General features: G+C 36.3%; 1 protein-coding gene across 1 annotated transcript in view; it reads left to right on the top strand.

Annotated features, from left to right (window-relative positions):
- Positions 1-19,099, top strand: part of ADGRV1 (adhesion G protein-coupled receptor V1) — a gene marked incomplete at both ends in the record, with an annotated part of 526,225 nt that overhangs the window by 132,346 nt on the left and 374,780 nt on the right. Inside the window, 8 exons of the mRNA XM_079702360.1 lie at positions 2,395-2,541; positions 5,008-5,263; positions 6,968-7,170; positions 8,647-8,823; positions 9,193-9,375; positions 11,485-11,664; positions 14,797-14,961; positions 17,976-18,093. Coding sequence (XP_079558486.1) covers positions 2,395-2,541; positions 5,008-5,263; positions 6,968-7,170; positions 8,647-8,823; positions 9,193-9,375; positions 11,485-11,664; positions 14,797-14,961; positions 17,976-18,093 — 1,429 coding nt within the window. The remainder of the gene's footprint in view (positions 1-2,394; positions 2,542-5,007; positions 5,264-6,967; positions 7,171-8,646; positions 8,824-9,192; positions 9,376-11,484; positions 11,665-14,796; positions 14,962-17,975; positions 18,094-19,099) is intronic.

Here is a 19,099-nt window from a genome sequence, read left to right as displayed (position 1 = left end):
GATCGTAGGGTCACCCTGTTACCCGCTCTGTCCCATCTCTGGAGCCAAAGGCAGGTCAGCTTCCTCTGAGGCACCTCTGCCCAATAGAAATATAGTATGAGCCCCTGGGTAATTCGGAATTTTCTAGAAGCCCCATTAAAAAAGTAAAAAGAAACAGGTGAAGTCAGTTTTCATGTTATATTTCATTTAACCCAATGTATTTGAAATATTACTGTTTCAACATGTAATCAACGTAAAATTACTTATGAAATATTTCACATCCTTTTTTTCCCATATTTTGTCTTCAAATCCAGTATGCATTTTTACACGTAAAGACTAGTCACATTTCAAGTGCTCAGTAGCCACATGTGGCCAGGAGCTGCTGTGTAGGACAGAGTAGCTCTAAGATGTGAGCTGCGCGGGTAGGGTTAGAAAGAAAGAAGACAACTCCTTTCCCCACCAGGTATTCACATGACTTGTTTCCTCACTTTGTTTTCTCTCTGCTGAAATGCCATCTTACAGAAGGGCCTTTTCTTGCTGAAAATTGTGACTCCCACCATCATTCTTTATTACACCTTAATCTTCCTTATGGCACTTACAATGGCCTGATTTATCTATTGCCAGTTTCTTTTTACTAGAATTAAAGAGTATGAGAGCTGGCATACTGCTTTCCTTGCAGCTTTCCCCGAACCAGGCAAGTGCCTGGCACTCTGTAGGTGCTTCCTGTGAGCCTGTCATTATGCAGGGGAGGAAACAGAAGACTCACGGGGCCTTCTCAGGATCTCATACAACTATGGAGGGCAGAGCTGGGGCTCCTGGGGCAGAACCCAAATGCTCTGCAGCTCAGCTTCATCTTCTCACCGGAAGCTGTGCTGCAGATGGGGAGTACATTCTGTTCCTCAACTATTTAAGCATAGATCGTGCTTTATGAAGCCTGTTTCACAATTGTTCTAGAGACACGAAGTCACCGTGGTCTGATCCTTGCCAATAGATGTATCCTAGGTTTCTTCAATCCGTTCAGGAAAATTCCTCAGTACAGGCCTCTCGTGTCTGGACAGCCTGGTTCCAAGATGAGACTTAGTAGATGTTGAGAATTTCTTGAATATTTTCTGGCTGTATTAATCCTCATTTTACTAATCCTTGTTAACAGATGGCATGAAGCCTGAGAGAGACTTCTCTTTTTAAAAAGCATTTTCTTTCTTTCTTTTTTTAAAGGCATTGTCTTTTGTGAACAAATTATATGCATATTTTAAAATCAAAGCATTTTCTGTAGGAATGTGTGATTGCCTTGAGCAAGATTTTACTACTATGTAACATCTGTAACAATGTGTTAAAATGCTGTGTAAAATGCTATAGGATTGGATATCTACTCAAGTTAGCATTCTAACTGGAAGCTTACATAAGCTTAAATGAAATCTCTTAATTTCATTTAAGAAATTAATGGGGGAGTCTTTTTTTTAGATTAAGTAAAAGTAAGTAAAAAGACGAGAACAATCTTACTGGAAAGATTTAAAAAAATCTTTATACTCTGTGTTCTTGCTGTATTGCCTATGGAGAAACAAAGGTTATTGTAAGAAGAGATTTTTTGGAGTATTGATTTTGAGGAAGCGTCCATTAAATGGCTGGCAAGAGAAGTCGCAGGCCTTGAGCAAAGACTTATAGTCACACAGAGGCAGAAATCAGTTTGGAACAAAGGAAAGAGGCTCAGAAGTATAGGTGAGAAGAAGAAGAGAGTAAGGGATTCTAACATGAGGGAAAAGGATCGTTCTGGCAGGAAAAACAGTTGTAAAGACCATGAGCTAAGAATGAAACATCATCCATGGAAACATCACAGCCTATAGAAACGTTTCAGAGGATATGAATTTAAGGATAAGAGACTTTTGTAAATGATCAGAAAGAGCTCACTGCTACTCATGATGTCATTACATTTGGATGGGTCCTTGGGGACCACATAGACCAAACACTTATTTTACAAACAGGAAACAAAGACCTAGAGGGATTACCAGAGCTTAACATAGGGGAGGAAGAAGATTTCTCTGTTCTCCTGACTCTCTCTATGACACTTCTGTTGTATAAGCTATTTACATGCTATGTATACTCTTTTTAAAAATATGTATGCTTTCTGAGTATAAAAATAATGTTTATTGAAGAAAATTTGAAAAATATAGAACCTGGAAAAAATCCTATAAAAATTAACCTTTTCATCTACTTTAACTTAGTCTTTTACTTATTCAGACATGCATGTTTTAAAGTAAAATCATGGTCATCCTATATTACTGTTTTTTAAATATTGTTTTTTACATAATATGTCATGTTGCTTAGTACTGTGAAGTTTGCAAATGCATAATAGCATGACCTAAAAGTCTGCTTAGATGATTTCAAATAACCCCTTATGACTTCCTGTGTATTTTTCAGAATTCATTATATAAACAGGTGGAGGAAATGGAGCAAGATAGCCTAGTAACCTTGAACGTTGAACGCTTAAAAGGAACATATGGTCGTATAACTGTAGTGTGGGAAGCTGACAGAAGTATTAGTGATATATTTCCTACCTCAGGAGTGGTATGTAATTTACAAAATTATAGGAGAGTCACTTTTAAATTATGGTTACTATTGATGCATGGGACCAAACCCTGTCTTGTGGGTGAAGTGTTTGAGTTTGACCATGTCAGCATTGGATTCCTCCTAATCACCATAGAGAGGGATACAAGTTAAGGTTAGTTTTATTGTTGTGATTCTTCTTTTTTCCCTATAATACCAAAATTATCTGTAAAAAGATCATCCCTTTTGAGATTCAATACACTGGTTGGCCAAATTATGGATGTATTACACTGTCAGAAAGATAAAACTAATCCAGCTGGGGCTGGAAATGTGGTTTCGAGATTTGGGTAGAATAGAAGCAGTAAATAGGAAACAAGTCCAGTGAAATAACTGGAAGTATGGAAAAGTAGACCAGAGCTGCTGAGTGATGTAGGTTGAGTTTCCTATAAATAGACTCTGAGATTGAGAGTTGTGGGCCAAAAGTTCATTGGGAAGAGCACGTATAAGGAAGTGAGGAAGGCAGTCATGTGCAGAGGGAGAAGCTGATCCACAGACAGTTATCCCTGAGGTTGAGTTTATGAGGGAGTTTTGGAGCTGAGCTTGTCCTTTGGAGTTGTTTCCAGTTGGGGTGAGGGGGTATAATGTTGCATCCTGTTTTAGCTGTCCTTGACCTCTGGTCACCTTTTGGTTGAGGCATAACCTGGGGTGAAGAATATTATGGCAAATTTTATTGCAGTGAATATTTACTTTATTCAAGCTACCAAAACTGTAAGTTGTATCTCTCAGGTTCTGTGTGTTCTGAATTATAATATGCTTCCCCAATTAATATTTCTTATATAAGCATGATTAAAATTATTTCTAATTTAAATACACAATAGTATCTTAGGTATGGACTGTATTTTTTAAAAATTTATGTATTTTATTTTATTTATTTTTGGCTGTGTTGGGTCTTTGTTGCTGTGCACGGGCTTTCTCTAGTTGTGGCGAGCAGGGGCTACTCTTCGTTGCGGTGCGCGGGCTTCTCATTGTGGTGGCTCCTCTTGTTGCGGAGCATGGGCTTTAGGTGCGTGGGCTTCAGTAGTTGTGGTGCACAGGCTCAGTAGTTGTGGCTCACGGGCTCTAGAGCACAGGCTCAGTAGTTACGGCACATGGGCTTAGTTGCTCCGTGGCATGTGGGATCTTCCCAGACCAGGGCTCGAACCCGTGTCCCCTGCATTGGCAGGCAGATTCTTTTTTTTTTTTTTTGGTGGGGGGGTGGTTCACGGGCCTCTCACTGTTGTGGCCTCTTCCGTTGTGGAGCACAGGCTCCGGACGCACAGGCTCAGCGGCCATGGCTCACGGGCCCAGCCGCTCTGCGGCATGTGGGATCTTCCCGGACTGGGGCACGAACCCGTGTAACTTGCATCGTCAGGCAGACTCTCAACCACTGCACCACCAGGGAAGCCCTGGCAGGCAGATTCTTAACCACTGTGCCACCAGGGAAGCCCTGGACTGTATTTTGGAAGAGAATTATCTTATCCAAAGGTCAGTAAGTTCTGTAAAGGGCCAGATAGTAAATATTTTAGACATTGAGGGCTATATGTTCTCTTTCCCAGCTATCAGCTTTGCTCTTGTAGCACAAGGGCAGCAATAGACAGTATGTTATCAAATGACCTTTTCTGTTTTCCAATAAAGCTTAATTTATAAAAAATGGGTTTGACCAAAGGGCAGTAGTTTTCTGACTCCTGATTTTATTAATAAAGCTCTTGAGTTTATATCCTGAAGTGCCTTCTCTAGGTAGAGAGATGAGTGTCAGCAAAATAGGCCTGTAATGCTAGTTTGAATTGTTGTAAATAGTATGTATCCCTATTACTGGAGAATGAAGTCTGAAATGGGGAAAAAAGGGAAATGACATTCAAGAAGCAGACAGAAGCCCTATCATAAAGGACTTCAGATGCTTTTAGCAAATTTAGGTTTGACTCTTCAGACAATGGAGACCCAGGAGGAGAGAGAGACTCTGATTTGTATCTCTGCCTATCTTTCTCTCTATATTTCTATTTTGATTGATTCATTGTTAAATAATACATCTATTCAGAGTTTAGGTGAGGGAAGTAGCACTCCTAGCAAAAGTTTTGTAGAGAAAAATGTTTAAACTATATGCCACCTTCTTTTATGTTTTTAGATTTTTATATATGGTATCCAGGACTTAAATTTCCAGAAAGAGTATGTACTCAATATTTTATTAAGAAGGTAGGTTTCAGGATAGGACAGTTTGGCTACATGTTTTATTAGCTAAGTTTTAGTAGTGGTTTACTTTTTCTTTTTCCTAACAATCTTCTACTTCTCATGTGAAAGGCATTTGATTGATTTGTAGGATCATATTATGTTGCTTAAATATCTCATTATTTAAGATATGGTCGATATTAAAAGATAATCTAACCTTTTGATATTCTTACTGCACAGTGATAAGTAGAATATAAATAAAATCTTCTTTCTTTAAAATTTTAGATTTCATTTTCTGAAGGCCAGGCCCTGTCTACAATTACTCTGACTGTTCTTGCTGATGACCTACCAGAGTTGTCAGAGACTGTGACTGTAACACTCATCCGTATTATCACAGAAGGGGTTGAGGACCCATCAAAAGGTGCTACTATTGATCAGAAAAGAAACAAGTCTGTGATAACCACTCTGCCCAATGACTCGCCCTATGGCTTGGTGGGCTGGCATGCTGAGTCTCTCTTCATCAGAGTAGCAGAGCCTAAAGGTAAATCTTGTTAAATATTTTTCAGGTTCTAGTAAGTTTTATTGGATGACTTAATTCTAATATTTACTAGGAATGTAAAAAAAAGTTTCTTTTTACATGATATTTTTCAGTTTGACAGGTCATACTCAATCCTTTTTTACTTTTTGTTTGTTTTTATTAAATTTTCTGATCATGTCATTACACAGTGATATGGCTATATGAAATACTTTTACTTTTTTTTTTTTTTTTTTTGCGGTACGCGGGCCTCTCACTGTTGTGGCCTCTCCCGTTGCGGAGCACAGGCTCCGGACGCGCAGGCTCAGCAGCCATGGCTCACGGGCCTAGCTGCTCCACGGCATGTGGGATCTTCCCAGACTGGGGCACGAACCCGCGTCCCCTGCATCGGCAGGCGGACTCTCAACCACTGCGCCACCAGGGAAGCCCTACTTTTACTTTTTGAGAAATTACTGTCATAATAGAAGTAATAATATTTTAGTAAATCATTATAATAGAAGTGTTTGGTTTCTATTTTACTTTCTCTTTTTCATTTTTGTTATATCTGTTCTCTTTCCTCACTCAGATTTCTCTGCTATAGATTTTCAATAGTTATAGAAAACAATGAGCAGCACAGAGAAATGCATGTGGTACTCGAGGTGTTAATTATTAAACCCAAAGCAGTAATTAGAATAATATTTTTTCTGTGAAGCGTAAGTGATCAGTGCCTCTTTTCCTGTTTCCTTTGAGCTTAGTGTTGACATTTTTGTCTAAATGACTATTCTTATCAACTGTAGAATAAATGGATTTTTATAGATAAAGGTCATTTGACTTATTTGAATAAAAGGTTATATATAATATATATCTATTAAGAATATGTGAAGGCTCTAAAATTTTCAGATAGGAACATGGACATCTTTCAAGGACCTTTTATTTAAATAGTTGATGGAAAAAAATGAAGTTGTAATTATGCATCTAGGTCTTTATATGTCTGTATATATCGGAATAGAAAGAGCAATCTTAAAATAAAATGATCGGTTCATTTATCCATTCAACAATCATTTTTGAAGCACCTAGTAAGTACCAGAAATTGTGCTATGTGTTCTGGAAACAAAGACATGGTATTTGGTCATTAGAAATTCACAGACTGGTAGGGAAATTGACAAGCAGTTTTTTCATTTATATAGCAAACTAAATTTGTAAGAAATGAAAACTAAAAATGTAAGAAATGAAATAAAAAATACGTGCTGGGAAATACCTTGAGCTTTGTGATAGCCACCTTTACTGTAAGAACGAAATTGCTCTTCTTCTAATGATTAGTTATTAAGTGATGACTCTATGTGCTTAATTTTTCAGTTTTCATTAAGAATCTTCCTAGCATTTGTAATTAGCCCCTCTGCTCAACCAGCAGGTATGCACTTTCCTAAGATTTTCAGCAGTTTCTGTTAAAGTGCATGACATGTGCAACATAGGAGAGTGAATTAGAGTACCAGAAGTGAAGGTTTAGAACTGGGATGTAATGCTAACAGCGTGTGGTGATTCTCGGCACAACTTTGGAGACAAGGTGGATAAAACACTAAATACTCCCTGGGAGTATACATTGTCTTTGTTTTACCTCTCTTTTTTGCCTGTCTGAAAGGGGTAGTGCAGAACAGTCTATCCTAAGTGCTTGGAATAGCATCAACAGCAAATAGAAAAGCTTACTTAACTTAAGGCATGTCTGTCTCACAGAGAACATCACCACTCTTCAGTTACAAATTGTTCGAAATAAAGGGCTACTTGGAAACATAGCCATTCAGTTGGTAGCTAAACCCAATTTCTTACTGCACGTCAGTAATCAAGCCACTGAGAATGAAGATTATGTGCTACAAGAAACAATGATAATAATGAAAGAAAACATAAAAGAAACTTATGTCAAAGTTGCCATTTTGCCGGTGAGTCTAAGGCTGCAATGAATGTGATATAAAATAAAGGAAAATACTCTTGAAGATAAAAATGTGATGCTCTTAAAGGTAAAATCTTTAAAAAGAGTGCTTTTTAAATATAAAGATACAAGTACTCTAATGCTCCCACCCACCCTAATATTTAATAATGAATGACTATTTAATAACTGAAAGATAAAATAACAAGTGTATTAATTGTTTATATTTGTGAACAGGAATATTGTTTGAATGAACTTTGAAGCATTGAATCTGGATTGATTATGTGTCTGGTTGGATCTTCTATTCTGTTGCTTTGTTAGTTGGTTTCAGCTAATGATTGAATGAATAAAATACCCACGTCAATCTGGTTATTTTTATTATTGGTTTTACAAGACAGTGTTTTCATTCCATGATAAAATCACTTGAATTAAAATTAGTCTTCAGATGGGGTTTAGATCTGGTTTTAGTGCTCTCGCTCTATTTCTCTCCTTCGTCTAAAGAGAATGTGTATATACGTCTGTAGTGATGCCCAAGAAACTGAAATTTGTTAATAGTATTATCACTAATATATAATTAAATATTGTATTTATGTATTGTAGTCCTACATATAATATTAATTATTATCATATCCTATTAAATGCATATAATATTGTATAATAACATTAGTGTTATTAATAGTGTTATTAGTGGCATTAGGTAATAGTGGCTTCTGGAGAGGACATTCTGGAAAGATGTAAGGGATGGGACAGAGCGGAGGTTTCCTTTCCTTTTCTCTAGGTATTCTTTCTATCTTTTGAAATTTTTTATTACCTATTGAAAAATAAGGCAACAATTTTTAAAAAGTTAATTAAAATATAGGATTATAATTAGATTTACAAGTCCAGAGCTTTCACTTTTTAAGATGTATGTAGCATTTACCAGTTTCTCGTAAATTGAGGGGATATTATATATGTAAAACATATTCAGTAGGATGTGGTCAAAATTGTAGGATAGATACTTCTAAAAAATTATGTTACTTGCTCATGAGTATGTGGCTTCCATTGAAACGTCACCAATAAGCTTGAATATCCCCTAAGATTCTGAAGTTGTCAGTGGGGATGTACTAACATATAAAAAGGAATCTTTTTTTATATGTGTGGTAGAGCTGCCCATGCCTGTGGACAGTCATTCCTTTTTTTTTTTTTTTTTGGTGGTATGCGGGCCTCTCACTGTTGTGGCCTCTCCCGTTGCGGAGCACAGGCTCCAGACTTGCAGGCTCAGCAGCCATGGCTCACGGGCCCAGCCACTCTGTGGCATGTGGGATCTTCCCGAACTGGGGCACGAACCCGTGTCCCCTGCATCGGCAGGCGGACTCTCAACCACTGCGCCACCAGGGAAGCCCTGGACAGTCATTCTTTACTGAAAAATATTGTATTTCCAATGCAAATCAAATATATTTAAAAAAATAAAACACCATCTCTCTCCCCTCCCCCTGTTCCTTACCCCCAGGATGATGCCCCCGAGCTGGAGGAAGGGTTTATTGTCAACATCACTGAGGTGTACCTGGTGAACTCTGACTTCTCTGCAGGACAGCCAAGTGTGCGGAGGCCTGGGATGGAAATAGTTGAGATAATGATTGAAGAAAATGATGATCCCAGAGGAATTTTTAACTTTCATGTTACCAGAGTGAGAGGAACTTTCACGTATTTATAGTAATAACAAAAGCTTGTACCTGCTGATTTGGCCAGTATCATATATTTTCTGAAAAATAATTGACTTTTCTTGTAGGTATTAATAAATACCCATCTTAAAGTTTTTCTTATAGACTAATTCTTAGTTCTCTTTGAGCTAGAACAAAGGATTAAGCACGTTTATTTACATTACATTTAAATGTAAGAGTTCTGAAGACCGAATATGCATACTTATAGTCAACTATTGATTTCTACTTTGAAGAGTGAAGTATAAGAACTAATAGTAGAAATAATAAGTTTAGAAAGTGATGACTTATATGAGTTACTTTTGTCTTGCATTTTAACTTATATTCTTTATTTAAAGGATGTTGGTGGAGTTATTACTGCCTATGAGGTACCTCCACCCCTGAACATTCTTCAAGTTCCTGTAGTCCGGCTGGCTGGAAGCTTCGGGGCAGTAACTGTTTATTGGAAAGCAACACTGGACAGTGCTGGCCTGGAAGACTTTAAGCCATCTCACGGGATTCTTGAATTTGCAGATACACAAGTATGCTAGTTATAGACATATTAACATGTTTTGGTTGTACTTGAAACATTTTATAGGCATCCACCAAATGAATGTGCAGTAGTGATTGCTGAATGTATTAAATTCAAAATTTCCATGTCAAGCCAACAGAGATATCGTTAGTTAATGTATAATTTTTTAATGGACATGGGAAGAGAATATAAATAGGCAAGAATCTTACCCTCTCTGAAATTCCCCACCTTACTCTATTTTAAATAGAAGTTATAAAATGATAATAACTGGCTTGGAAGTACCTAAGAATGTATAAAATACTGCCTGATGAACTAGACTATTCCTATGAACTTTAGGTTCTTATATTCTAGTTGTTTCTTAAGGATTATAAATATAAATTTTTTTTAGGATTTGCAGTAGAAGTGTATGCATTTATTACTAAAGACATTTATTATTATGTACATTTATTATTACCCAAAGATTTTTTTACAATTAAAAAACACTAAAATGATAGAAAAGGAACAAAATAGTTAAAACTGGAAAAAATTGAAAAGCAGTATTCTAGATTTGGGCCAACCAATCTTAAAAATTACAAAATATTCCTTAAGAATTGTAAGCTTGTGAACTGGGCATTTTTCAATATGTAAGAATAAGGTGTTTTGATAAATTTTTAAATTAGTAAGTGGAAAAAGCATGTTGAACAACCATGAAAATGTTAGTAGCTTCAAATAGCAGTATATATTTAGATTCAGTCTGATTTTGCCTGCACAGATTTGCACAGCGTGCATCAATTTACTAGTTGCCATTAGGGGGATAGTAAATACTGCTAAAAGATAAGCATACAGATCTAGGTTTTCCTACACATAAAGGTCTATTGTTAATATTTGAAATCATGAGATTTTAACAAATTTAAGACTTTAAAACATTTCCTACTAAAAGGAGGGGAAATGCAGATTTTCATGTTAAAAGTAGAAACAAATAAATTGATTTTTCATTGAAGTAACCTTCCAACTTTATATTATCAGGACTTTATTCTTTTCATGAAGTTAAAGTCCCATCACTTAGCAGCACCCTTAGGACCATCATCATTCTTAAATTTAACATCCTGTAGGGAAGGTATTCTGTGTTCTACAGTACTGATTTGAGGTGCAGACATTTTGACAAGCTTATATTTTAGCATTTGATTTTGTTCAGGTTCCTCTTTCTCTGAATGTGATGTCCAGATTTCTCACTTTTCTCTGTTACTATATTAAAGGTGGATTTAGGTAGGAAAACATTTTTTGATAAATGTCTGTGTCATTTCCCTTTGGGTTACAGAAAATATTTTAAATATGGACATACAGCTGGGATATTTTTATGACTAATAGTGAAATCACAAGCTGGACCAAAGTTTTACTCATTTATAAGTTATAAAAACTTGTAACTTAGATCCAGACAGATGAATGAACTCCTGATCACAAAGTTCTAAAAACATGAAATTTGGGTTTTCTTCCTGCCTGTCTTTTTCCCTACATTACAAGAACAGTAATTTGAAACCGAAGGGATTTATTCTAGTTACAGAAGACGGTAATAATTTATATGGTACCATTTTATATCAGGTCGTATTAATGCTAAGTATACTAAAATTTATGTTTGTGCAATGGTTATTAGAGCCTGCATGACATTTTAAATATTTTTCATCAAGAATAAGCCTTCATTATTTTTTTGAACCTATAAATTATCCTATATTTTATTACATATATAATTTTCTTTATCTTGGAAACAATAGACTGAAAAGTTTTGACTTTGAAATACTATAAATATGACTATTTTTTTAATTTTTAAATTTTTATAGAAAATTTTTGGCTGCACTGCATCTTGGTTCCCTAACCAAGGATTGAACCCAGGCCCTCAGCAGTGAGAGTGCAGAGTCCTAACCACTGGACCGCCAGGGAATTCCCTGACTTTAAAATAGTATTATGAACACCACAGGCAAAAATTCCTGCTTTTTTCTTTGGTACTATGTTTCTAAGTTTCAACTAAAAAGTTAAAATATATGCGATCAAAAATTGCTATTACATTTTACCCTCTCTGCCTCTCTCCCTCCCTTTTTCCTTCTCTCCCTCCCTCTTTTCCTTCTTTCCTTCTTTTCTTTTATAGGTTATCGCAGTGATAGAAATCACTATAATTGATGATGCTGAATTTGAACTCATGGAGATATTCAATATTTCCTTAATCAGGGTGGCTGGAGGTGGCAGACTTGGAGAAGATGCTGTGGTAACTGTTGTTATTCCACAGAATGATTCTCCATTTGGAGTGTTTGGATTTGAAGAAAAGACTGTAAGTGAAATATATCAGGAAGTGGGGTGCCTTCCCCTAAGCTAATTTTTTCATGTAATTTGTAGTAGAAAGGTCTTTTTCTTTATTTAAAAATAAAACTCTGCATTACTCTTTACTTACAGTTCTTTTCTCAAGGCTCTTTTGAGTTGGCTATTGAATTAGGGGCCAATCTGCTAACCTGTGCACACAGTTTGATAGTAGTGAGAGCTCTTAACATCAGGCAGTTACAAAGGGGTGTAATAGACTACGAGGTACTTTTTGTCTATACATTCTGTTCTGTACCGGCTCTGCTACCAGACTGCCATCCTGGTTACAAGGCAGGATTCTGTCATGCTCTGGTTTTACACCCCAGGAATGGATTTAGCTGAGGAGGGATTTATATTCCCCACCTTTCAGGCCCTCTATCTTGATTTATACTGAACAAAACACCACAGTCACCCCAGCTCCTGTGTTTCTCTGTATTTCTTCCCTCTCTCTCCCCTCTTATTTCTCATTGGCTGCCTACTTCTAAGACCTGCAAGAGTGAGCCTAATTATTATTCGTTCAACCCCTGAGAGAGAAAAAAAAGCTTTGGCTAGTACAAAATTCTCTCTCTACCTTAACTAGACAATGAGGTACTATTAAACTATATCATAATTATTATGACATAATGATTATATTATCATCATTATGATTTACCTTTCAAAGGAAATTTCAAGATGAAATAATCATACAAATATTTAGATAATTTCGATAGACACAGCAACTTTTCTGGCTCTTTTGTCACCATTCCCTTTATTTAATCACTTATAGGTAATCAGTAATTCACCATAGATCATTTTAAATAATAGCAAATTGTCTAATGCCAATTGTCTTTACTGTTCAGTGGATGCAAGGCTAGACCTGCAACTTGCCTATCAGGGCTGGGCTTCCTAGATGCTCCAAAATTTAGATAAACCCTAATAATTGCCTAATTATTTGATCATTGAAATTTCAACTTCATAAGAAAATGGAAACTATAAAAGGAACAGAACCCTTCTACTGCTGTAGCCTATTTGAGACTCTTTTTCTTCTTTGAGAAAGGAATGAGCAGAAATAAGTGTTTGTAAAGAGTGGTAGATTCACAAAAGAGTAGCTGTGAATGTTTTCTAGGCAACCTAAAAAGTCTGGAAAATACAAGATGTGTAAAGAAAAGAGTAAAAGTACCCATAATATTATTGCTCTAAGATAGATATCATTAGTATTTTGTCATATTTCCATCCAGGCCTTCTTTGCATATATGCAGAGAAATATTTTAATATATATGAGTATGTAATTTATTTTTATAAAATGTATTAAATGTACTAAAAATGTATTCTCTGTTACCTTCTGAGGTTAGATAAAAGGTTCAGGGTTTAAGTAGTCCAACCTCCAACTGATGAAATGTTATAATAATGTTTTTGCTTTTAGCTTTGTCACACTTTTGGACTTAGCCATTGGATGGTATATTTACAGGTTTTTCTCACCTTTTGAGAGGATGAAGGAGTTATACTACTGTTCGTAAATAATTTCTGTTTATTCATTTTATCTTAACTGCTGTCATAAACCTTACTGCAATAACTTTAGTGCATCCTTGATCTGGGAACTACTGTCTTATTATAATAGCCTCCGATTTCCAACTTGTCTTATAGTCTAAAAGTAAGATTTAAGGTACCCAAACCCTTGTTGTGAGGAGTGAATTGATACATGTAAAGCACATATAATTGGGCTTTACCCTCAATAGGTGTCAATTGCTGTTTTAATTGTTGATAATATTAGTAGTAGCTTGTGGCTCAGCCCTTTGTGGCTACTTTCCTTGTATCCTATCTTTCTTATAACCAATAGCTCTTGATAACTTGGAGTTTATCTTTTAACCTGTATCTAAAATACACAATATTGTGCGCATAGTGAACATTCTGTTAGCATTATTTGGTGAGACAGATTATATTCAGAACTGAAGAACACTGAGAAAGGATTATTGGTATTAATCTGTCAAAATTAATAAGCTTCTCACAGGGAAATGTGCTGAGTATACCAAAGCACTGGGAATCGCAGGGACTCCTGGAAATATGCTTGTGAAACTGAAACTAGAATATTATTATCTATGGAAACGAAAAGGACTTATATACGCAGTTTGTTTATAATGGATTTTTTTTCTTTCTCACTTTGCTTTTTTCTTACTTGATATTTCTGGTGTCTGAGGAGTGCTTTGAACAGCACTGCGTGTGGAGTCAAAACATCTGAACTAAATCGCAGGCTCCTTTTCTCCAAATACATGTATATCTGTGCTCCTCAGCTTTCTTAGAGTTTTTGTGAGGCTTAAATAAGATAAAGTATGTGCAAGAACTGACACATATTAGAAGCTCAACAAATATCAGTTGGCTCCAAATCCGTACTCGTGGCACCAATGCAAAAATCTCATGAAAAAAGACCCCAACAAGATTGAATTATACACTCGTTAAGTGTCTTTCTTGAAAATGGAAAGCATTGTGTTATATGTTTGTATTTACATAACAGGTGCATAGTATAGGCTCAGTTTGGACTTTGCTTCACAGAGTCAATATGTGTAATTCGTATTAGGTCTGTATTATGTGGGGAGCCTGACTGCCATAAAAGAACCCCCAAATCTCAGTTCCTTAATATAATAAGAGTTTATTTCTTCTTTATGCAAAAGTCCTACATCACTGTTCCTAGTTGGGGTCTTATGGGTACCTCTTCTCCAACTGGCATCTCAGGCACCAGAGTCTCTCCATCTGTGACTGTCCTCCTCTAGTCATCCAGCAAATGGAGAAAGAGGGAGTGTGGAAGATTGTGTGGGAAGTTGATGGCCAGACTATGATTGGCATACTTCACTTCTGCCTGTATTCTTTTGGCCAGAATTCAGTCACAAGCTCCACCTAATTGCAGAAGGGGCTAGGAAATGCCAAGTAGCTGAGTGTCTAGGGCAAAAAGGGAATGGGATTTGGTGAAACATTTTTTTTTCTACCACATGATTGTAACATGCTGTGATTAGAGTTCTAAATTCAAAAATTGCCGTCATTGAGAAGAGAAATGAGATTCTGTTTGTTCTTCCTGCTGCTTTTTGCTCTTTTTTTTTTTTTTTTTTTTAACCTTACTGGATTTTCTTTTTTTCAGGTAATGGTTGATGAATCCCTTTTGTCTGATGACCCTGATTCGTATGTGACATTGACAGTTGTCCGGTCCCCAGGAGGAAAAGGAGCCATCCGACTTCAGTGGACCATAGATGAGATGGCTAAAGATGACCTCAGTCCTTTGAATGGGACACTTCATTTTGATGAGGTATAATCGTCATCAGGACTCCTGTAGTTTTTCTCTAATTTGTCTTTGTTTGATTTTCTGAATTTTTTGAAATCATATGCACCGTGGAGAAAAATCACAGACACACACACACACACACACACACACACACACACACCACCCCAAGATGTCTGAAATTTAATTCAGACGCTACCTACATCCCACCCTTAAAACTGCTCTTTTCTTGACATACCCTCCCCTGATTGAGGGCAAAACCAGTCAACCGAGCCGGACATCTGGGTGTCATCCCCATCGCTACCCATTCTGTAACTCTTGCATATATTTGACAGCTGAGTTTAGTCAGTTTTCCCTTTTAAATACCCTTTCTGTTCCTCCTACTCTGTCATGGCTGTGACAATCCGTACCTCCATCTTCTTTCCTTGGATGGTCTTTTAACTGATATTCCTACTCCAAGTCTTTTCCCTATTCTGTCCAGTATCCATGCCACTGAGTAAGGCTACTTTTCTATAAGGAAGATCTCGTTATGCCACCCCCTGCTTAAAAGGATCCAGTGGCAGCGTCTTACCCACAGAACTTCAGGCTCTGAAATGTGGAACACAGAGCCTCTCGGAGGGAATCCTGGCGATACCTTCCTCCCAGTTAATCTGAGCACAGAGTTTCACTGTGAATGCAGTGTAACTAGAACCAAGGAACATTTATCTATCAAACTCTGAACTCTTTTTTCCTGGAAGGAGGGATGGAGAGGTGGAAGGGAATTGACAGGCTGATTCTTAAATCCATATGGAAATGCAAAAGACCAAGAATAGTCTCAGAAACTCACAAAGAAGAATGGAGGGTGCCCCTCCCTAACTAAACTTAAGATAATATGTAGCACAGGTAAATGTGACAGTATGATACTGGCTCTGGGATAGACAAATAGACCAAAGAGAAGAAACTGGAGAGTCCAGATTTATCAATCTTTTATGGTTTTTGCTTTCATGTTTGCATAAATCTTTCCTAAATTAGTAAAAACAAAGGCAAAAGGAAATTAGTTAAAAACCAGAAGAACTGATGAATAAGTTTTTTAAAAAGCAACAAAAAATAACCTCACAAAATAAGAACAAGCAAGAAAGAACCATTAAAGGAGAAAGTATAAAATTTTAAGAGATTACTTTGTACATATCTAGACAAATGAATATAAACATCTATATGAAATTGACTCTAATAGGTAAATAGTAGATATAGAAAGTCTAAGCAGATGAATTTCCATAAACGAAATAGAATTTAAAAAATTAAATAGGAGAGTAGAAGGTCCCCAAGGTGGTTTTCTAAAAGAAATTTGACCAAACATGTAAAGATAAGATGATCCCAATGAAACATGGTCAATCTATTTTTTTTGAGTCTATTGACCTTTTATCAGAGCTTTCAACACCAAACAACACAAAAGCAAATACTTTTTTTTCATTCAGTTTTCTAATAGGTGATGAATAAATTAATCGGTGATGCCCTCTCGCAGTCCATTTGCCACTTAGACATTCTGCCACCATCTTTGAGGTGTTGGTTACTCTAATGGAATTAAAGATCTCAAGCCAGATGGCACAGATATTTCATCCACTCATTTCTTAGGTTCTGATATGCGATGGCTCAAGAAACACCTTGGTTGCATGCCCTAAACCTCTATAAACTTCTCATTTGTCATGAGAAGAATTTAGAAATTACTTTGAAATTTCTTTAAAGATTTTCCATAGTAATAATGAGCAGTCATTTCCCAGTTACTAGATCTACTTCCCAGATGATTAGAAAGATTTTCTGGTGTTGAGCAGGATATCCATACCAAAATGGCAAATAGTCTGATCTTTTACCCCAGGGAATAAGGCCATCCTTGTTCAGAGTACTGCATCAGGAGGGGTGAGTTTATGGGTCACCCTGGACCTGACCCTATCCATCTTGTTCTTTGCTTACCAACCTGGTGCGTTCCATGTACCTCTGCATAATAGCTTTATTGTTCTTGTATACTCAGCTACTGACATACCTATGTCTCCATTCTAACAAATGGCTTTGTAGCTAAGCACATAGTTCAGAGCCGCTAATTGACAATGTGCAGAGAGTAAAAGGGATGGGAGTGATTAATTGCATCCCAGGAATTATAGATTTTCCATGAGTGCATTTAATAAGGTCTGAGGCAGGAAGTATACATTTTCCTAGCAGCTCTTACAAAATTTTTAAGAAGTACAGTTACTGTAAAATATAAAAAAAAGACTCTTAGGAAGAGAGGACAGCTTGAGTGAAGAGATTAGAATAACGCTTTTAACAATAAAAATCTCAAGAGATGCAATTGCGGAACTAAGATGTACATAAGAAGCAATAAACTGCAGAATTCAAACTATAGAAAACTAATCAGTGATGCATAGGACAAATTTGAGTTTTTTTTATCAGCATACGGAGGAGGCGGTAAAGATAAAAGTGATTTCTGTCACGGTTATGTCTCAAAGTATTAAGCTGGTTGTCGTCTATCTATTTGCTTTTCCTTATTCTTTCTCTTCCAGCCTACACTGAAAACTTAGCACATGTTCCAAGAAATTACTGAGCTAAGTTTAAGCCAAGAGAGGGAAGGCATGATAGTGAAAATGCTTGAGATCAACACCTATGGAAGGAATGGGAAGGAAGCAGGCGTGGGTAGAGGGCAAGGAGTAAAAATGGGTAGTAGAAAGATAACCTTTATAAAGTATTAAACCTATGACGTTCATCTATTTACATCATGCTGTGACCATTTAATTTTAAGTGATCGAACTTTCAATGGTTGAAAATTTTCAGGAAATTTAAAAGTTGTGTTAACATTTCCCCCCTTTTTCCTATTACGGACCTTAATCGGATTTATGCTCAGAGCTAATTTTTACATAGTAATTCTCTCTAGCAGAAACTCATAATTCTAGGGCACAGAAAGGACACACATTAAAAAATGCTTATGAACATAAATGTTATTCTGCTAATGGGAACATTCGAAACTTAACTTTGGTCAATCTGGAAAATGTGTTATTCCTCCTCATTTGATGTAGACTGAGTCCCAGAAGACCATTGTGTTGCACACACTTCAAGACGCCATGTTGGAGGAGGACAGGAGTTTCACCATTCAGCTGGTACCAGTTGATGAGGTAGAAATATCTCCAATAAAAGGTAAGAGAAATCGACATTTTTGGAAATTAAAAAGTAGATTTTTAGAAAAATGTAACCAGATAATCAATAGTTACAAAGATAGGTAGTATTTGTTTTTATAATTCCTAAAACATTTTCTAAATCTTAAAGATGTTATTTCCTACTTGTATAACAGCTAAAGACTTTTTAAAGCTAAAATTACCATACCCAATGTTGGTAAGGTCATATGCCAAAGACTTCATACTACTCAGCTGTGTGATTTTTAAAAAGATAAATATGTTTGTTTTAGCAGTGTTTATAAAGTAAAATATGAAAGCTTCTTAAGTGATCCTACAGTAGGAGACTGGTTAAATGTAACAGAATACTATGCAACTATTCAAAAAACGTGGCAGAAAAAGCCTTACTTTCATTAAAATTAAGAACACTTCATTACATGGATAATTGTTACATTAATAAAATAGGCTTTGTAACAACATGTTCAGTGTAATCCCCTTTTTGTCACGTGCATGTCATAAACATGTTTGGAATTATTTATTTGAAATGTTGATAGTGGTTTTTGATTACCTATATTTTCTATACCTACTTACAATGATCACATGTTACTTTTGTAATAAAATGTTATTTTAAAACTTAGCATCTTATTATGTCTCTTTAAGCCTATCTATTGCCTATTTTGATCAGAAAGTAATTACTTAGATTTTGACATTTCAGAAACAGGCATCATAATTCTCACTTGCCTATGGTCCATGTGAAAATTTGTTTCTTCGGTCTGGAGAGAAAGGATTACTGGAGCTAAAACGGTTTCATTATAGTACAAATAGTAATAACCATAAAAAATGGCCCAGCAACTTTGATATGAAAGCTTAGTTACTGTTGCATGTCCTTTTTTGCCATCAAGAACTTCATCCTATGCAAGGGTTCATGGTCAAAGAAGCAGAATTCCGTGGCTAAGGAGATTCGCAGAATTGTAGAGAGTATTGTGTACTGTCACCTATGAAATCACCTAGGGTAGTTATTCCTTTTGCAT

The sequence above is a fragment of the Hyperoodon ampullatus genome (genome assembly GCF_949752795.1).
Source record: "Hyperoodon ampullatus genome assembly, chromosome: 4".
Lineage (NCBI taxonomy): Eukaryota > Metazoa > Chordata > Mammalia > Artiodactyla > Ziphiidae > Hyperoodon > Hyperoodon ampullatus.
This window is presented reverse-complemented; position numbering and strand designations above follow the sequence as displayed.